The sequence below is a fragment of the Scyliorhinus torazame genome, chromosome 10 (genome assembly GCF_047496885.1).
Source record: "Scyliorhinus torazame isolate Kashiwa2021f chromosome 10, sScyTor2.1, whole genome shotgun sequence".
NCBI lineage: Eukaryota > Metazoa > Chordata > Chondrichthyes > Carcharhiniformes > Scyliorhinidae > Scyliorhinus > Scyliorhinus torazame.
The window spans coordinates 29823352-29829351 of NC_092716.1; the positions used below are offsets into that span (position 1 = coordinate 29823352).

Consider the following 6000-nt stretch of genomic DNA (forward strand, 5'->3'; position numbering starts at 1 on the left):
CATCTACCACTCTGTCGGTGACTAAGGGCGTGATCCAACGGACACGCTGCACCGCAAAAACAGCTTGCCACAGCACAACCTGTCCTTTGAAAGCCGGGAGACCCCGCTCCCAGGATCTACCTGGCTCGCAAAGCCCACAATGGGTGGGATCACGTTTTAGCAAATCTGAATATTAGAGCGAAGCAGTAAGAGTACTGGTCCCGACAAGTAAGGACCAGACGGAACGGCATTTGTGGGGGTCTCCAAGGGGATTGGAGGCCCACAGCTGTTTTTTAAAAATTAATTTACGGGATGTGGGCGTCACTAGTTAGGCCAGCAACTAGGGATGGGCAATAAATGAGTGACTTGGAGGGGAACCTCTAGGTGGTGGGGTTCCCATGTATCTGCTGCTCTTGTCCTTCTAGATGATAGTGGTCATGGGTTTGGAAGGTGCTGTCTGAGGAACTTTAGTGAGTTACAAGATTCAGCCCAAAATTTCAAAAAAGAGCAAGCCTTACGTTAGATTTGCATCCCTTCTGTTTTATATTACTTCCTTGGTACAGTCTAACCACAAATCTGTTAGCATTTTCTTGTAAGATTGCATAATCAATGAATTGAATGAATATCTGAGAGTGTGGGTGCAATTAATAATAATCGCTTATTGTCACAAGTAGGCTTCAATGAAGTTACTGTGAAAAGTCCCAAGTCGCCAAATTCCTGCGCCTATTTGGGGAGGCCGGTACGGGAATTGAACCCGCGCTGGGCCGAGCAGTTGCCATACCAAGCTGTGATAGGATGCCACCAGATAGGATGCTCTCTATGGCACATCTGTAGAGGTTTGTGAGAGTGGATGCAGAGATGCTGAATTTTGTTAGCTTCCATAGGAAGTAGAGACGTTGTTGAGCTTCCTTGACAGTTGCATCAACGTGAGTATACTAGGACAGACTGTAGGTGATGGTGACCCCCAGGAATTTATCGACCATCTCCACTTTCTTTGGTACACCATGCAACCAAGTGATCTATCTCCCTTCTGTAGTCTGATTCGTCGTTGTTTGAGATCCGACCCACCACAGTCATGTCATCCGCAAATTTATAGATCGAATTGGAGTTAAATCTTGCCACACAGTCGTGTGTGTATAGGAAATACAGTAGAGGATTGAGCACACATTCTTGTGGGGCCCTGGAGTTGAGGACTATTGTGGAGGAGGTGCTGTTACCTATCTTTGCAGATTGCGGTCTGTTGGTGAGGAAGTCATGGATCCAGCTGCACAGCCACTTTACTAATAATGCAGATAAACGACTTAAGTGTGTGTGTTCAGACATCAAATCATTGGAGATAAAGTGATAGAGAGCCAACATGCATCCATTATTGTCCATTCCTCACCTCAGATGTCCTATATGAGAATGTTGGGAGTTGAGCAATTTGTGATGAGGGAAGAAATTTCCCACAAGGAGCGCAAACAATCAGCATATGGAAATATTCATGAATCTTAAGTTGTTGGCCATTTTATCATTGGCAGAAGTCTGTTGGATTGTCATTTGCAGAATCACTTGACAGGTGAATATTTCACTTGAAGAGCTAAGAAATGAACCATCAGGCAAATATCTACAGCTTGCAGTCTTACATTTCACAGGGCTTCAATTCTGTTTTATCTGTTGTTGCTTAAATCTACAGTTCCTTATCATCTTTCTTACAAACAAGACTATTTTGAATGATATATTATAATACACTCCAATCTGGGCACTAATCTATTTTTATTTATGAGGTAGATACGTTTATAGGGCCCTCAGCAGGTGAAAATTGACAGGTTGTCACGTGCTCTGGTAATGATTATAAGCAAGATAAGACAGCTCGTGTGTTTTCTGCCAAAAGAGCTTTCATAGATCCTTAACTGATTCTGAGATGTTGGAAAACTGGGGATAACAAGATTTGCAGATAAGAATGTACTCAAAAAAAGGTTTTAACAGGCTTCTATTATTTTCTACCATCTGGGGCAGCACGGTAGCATAGTGGTTAGCACAATTGCTTCACAGCTCCAGGGTCCCAGGTTCGATTCCTGGCTTGGGTCACTGTCTGTGCGGAGTCTGCACGTTCTCCCCGTGTGTGCGTGGGTTTCCTCCGGGTGCTCCGGTTTCCTCCCACAGTCCAAAGATGTGCAGGTTAGGTGGATTGACCATGCTAAATTGCCCTTAGTGTCCAAAATTGCCCTTAGTGTTGGGTAGGGTTACTGGGTTATGGGGATAGGGTGGAAGTGTGAGCTTGGGTAGGGTGCTCTTTCCAAGAGCCGATGCAGACTCGATGGGCCGAATGGCCTCCTTCTGCACTGTAAATTCTATGAAATCTATGAAATCTAATTGATTATCATTTTTATTTGTAGTTTTCAGAGATGATACAATTAGGCAATAAATGATGTGTATGCAATGCACACATTGCACTTAGTGTGTGTAGATCATTCAAGAACTGAGATGTTAATACCTGAAAATTGCACAGTACAATATTAATTAGTGTTTATATGAAGCTCCATTTGTCTGCTATTTTAAGTTATTAGTCTGTGTATGTTATCAATATTGCTCAGCGTGATTTTGAAGTATATGTCACTGATTGTCCTGCTCAATGAGTTTATGTGGCTCTTTAGTATCTTGCCAATGTGCAATTGATAAAAACTTATGCAATTTCACTAATGAATGTTGGAACTTTAGCAAATATTTAATCAAGTTCTGAGCGATCTCGCGGGTTTGGATGTGGAGAGGATGTTTCCTATTGTGGGAGTTCCTGGAACTAGGAGGTCACTGTTTAAAATCGAGGGATCACCCATTTAAACCTAAGTGAGGCAAAAAATAATTTCTCTTAGAGGGTCATGGTTCTTTGGAACCCTTTCTGATAAGGCGGTGGAATCAGAATCTTTGAATATTTTTAAGGCAAAGGTGGATAGATTCTTGGTAAGCAAGAGGGTGATAGGATATCGGGGCAGGCGGAATGCAGATTTGAGGTTACTATCAGATCAGCCATGATTTTATTAAATGGTGACGCAGGCTCGAGGGACAGAATGGCCTATTCCTGCTCCTACTTTGTATGTTCATAGGTTCAGTGAAAAAATGCATTGCAACATTTGTATCTATTGTTGGTATTGTCTGTTTCAAGATCATTCAACAGTTTTACTACCTCAATATTCTGCAGCATATATAAGAACAAATGGACAAAGAGATCATTTTATATTTTCCCATTTAAAAACCTCTTGTTGGAAAACCTAAGTGTTGTGACTTGTGTCTACATACAACAGGATGTCATCAAGGTTGAAAAGAGTAGCAGGACAGATTTGGTGATGCAGGCCAACAGTTGTAGGATGCTATCTGTGCTATTTTGACATTAATGTGCTTTTTGTCTATGTATTCTGCAGGGTGAGTTTCCTCATATGAAAAAGTTCTCCAGCCTGTCTCCTATTCCTGGCTTCACAACGTGGTTGCTTGAAATCCTCCAAATCAAGGAAGGGAAATCAAACCAGATCTTTACAGAACTTGAATACAAAGAAATCCAGGACGCCATTGAAGGACCTGTGCTAGAAACACTCAAACGCCTGCTTAGCACCAATGAGTGGGTGAGGTCTGATAAATTAGTTCGAGCTCTTGAGATGCCACTCATGCGACTTTGTGCCTGGTACCTGTATGGAGAAAAACATCATGGGGCTGCCCTTAATCCTGTAGCTAACTTTCACCTTCAGAATGGTGCTGTGTTATGGCGATTAAACTGGCTGGCTGACGTAAGTCCTCGTGGTCTTTCATCATCCTCTGGAATGATGGCAAACTATCGATATTTCCTGGAAGATACCAATCATAACAGTATCCAGTACTTGAGGTCAAGACACATTGAAGCATCTGAACAGATTCTGAGTCTTGCAGCTCAATGTCAGAAAAGCAGTAAACTTTAGTTAGAGCTTCTCAGGGCAATTGTTCTCAAATAGAGAAACTTTAACCAGTTTATTATTACTCACGAGTGATTAAATTAAAAAAATTACAACAAGAAATGTAACCTTAAGAAATTCATCACGGAACATGTAATTTTACTTTGCTAATTTTACTGATAATTTATCATGTTTGTTATTTAATGTAAAGCCCATTCAAAAATTCAGTCCAAATATTTAATGAGTAAAATTTATTAACGTCTGACATGTCTAACTGCATGTGAAGTTGGTAAGCCATTAGCCATATCTTTACATGGTGACTTTATGGCACAGGATGCCCCACTGCCAATGAAGTCATTTTGGTATGAAGTCACTTCTAAATATCGTACACCTGCCAGCCTGAATAGTTATTTTCCACAGGACGTCAGTGTGCCTCTATCAAAGTTAAAAAGCCTTCAGATCCAACTGATCGTTCGGTATATTGGTACTCTTAGCTGATTAGTTTAAACATAATCGGTTTAACTGAGAACCTCCTATGGATGGTGACAGCAATCAAAAGCATTTGTAAACCACTTCTGAAAAGTCCACCTCGGGGATAGTTTGCCATCATCAGCGGATGCTTCAGTCAGATAATTACTTGCCAACTCACTGCGTCATACTGCCCTTTTTAATCTGAGCTGTAACACAAAATACTATCTGTAGACATTGAGACTCATCCCTCACCCTATGTAGCCCATTGACTGAGCAGTTTTCAAAGTTATTTGCAAAAGTATATTATTCTGTATGGCTATTTTTATAGATTAGAAAACAGAACTTTCTCCATGACGAATCTCTGCCTTTATTACTATGGGCACTCTCCAAGCTAGATATATGAATTATTTCAATTATTGTTTTGTCTTGGTAAAAAGAAGTTATTTAACAATGCGATTCGACTATTGTTTCCTTGTTTCAAGAAATAATTTTTAATGCCACAAAGATTTTGAAATTGAATAAAATTAAAATAGTTAACCTCTCAGTTGTTTGCTTAATTTTGAAATTAGCACTTTTATTATTTACCAAACTCTCTCTTGTGCCACTGTCTCCCAGATAAATGATAGAAACAGCAACTGAACAGATTCCAACAAACGGACACTGCAATCAGGACAAATTTGCTAACTTGTCCCGTACTCGTACACTCCAAGTGTAGTCACCCATCATAATTTACACTGAAAGAAAATTGAACATACCCATTAGTTTGAAATAAGCAATTTAAGTAACAGAAAAATCAAGTTATCCAAACATTCCAATTAAGCAAGTTTCAAATAATTATGTACGGCTGCATTCATTCATTCCTACATTGAAGCAGCACTTCAGAAGTAATTCATTATACAAAGTGCTTTGAGAAGTCCCGAGGTTGTGAAAGGCGCAATGTAAGGCAAATCATTCTTTTTATTGTTGATTATGCCTGTGATGTTCTGAATTCCTGTACCGAGTGAAAAATGAAGACGAGAAAAAAGGTACAATGATCTGTTATTACCTTCAGATGAGACCACTGAATTGTCACCACTAATATCGAGCTGGAGTTTCATCCCTAAATTTGAAAATCCCTTACTTTGTTCGACACCACCTCCTCAATTCCCAGCAGACACACTTGGCGAGTAAACGGTAAAACAATACTCTGTTGAAAGGAATCTGAGCCTCATGGGAGCCATTTCAAATGGACCTTTCCACCCAGAAAGACCATTTTGAATGTGTAATTTAGACAACAAATATATTATTTAGGAAATTGAGTACTTAACAATGCCATTAACCCTTAAAACCTCTAATTAATGAGCAGGAAGCTTTTTGAATTAGGTATTTTGCTCGGTAGCATAATTGTTTTTTAATCTTTTCTGATGGTTGAGAAAACAACAGGGGAACAAGACTGTTTGCTTCCCAGAAAGAGAGAAAGCTGCAAATACAAAGACTATGGGCGCGATTCTCCACTCCCACGCCGAAGTGGCCGCGCCGTCGAGGTTCTCGACGGCGCGGAACGGCCCCGGCCCCGACCGATTCAGGCCCTGACAATGGGCCAGGATCGGGGCCGCATCATCTACACGCGCCAGGCCTTGTCGCCCGCGTAAAAGCGGCGGCGCATAGATGA

General features: G+C 40.8%; 1 protein-coding gene across 1 annotated transcript in view; it reads left to right on the forward strand.

Annotated features, from left to right (window-relative positions):
* Positions 1 to 4886, forward strand: part of mlycd (malonyl-CoA decarboxylase) — a 69097-nt gene extending 64211 nt beyond the window's left edge. The window contains exon 5 of the mRNA XM_072517914.1: positions 3378 to 4886. Within this exon, the coding sequence (XP_072374015.1) occupies positions 3378 to 3905 (528 nt within the window). The 3' untranslated portion in view covers positions 3906 to 4886. The remainder of the gene's footprint in view (positions 1 to 3377) is intronic.
* Positions 4887 to 6000: the final 1114 nt, after the last annotated feature.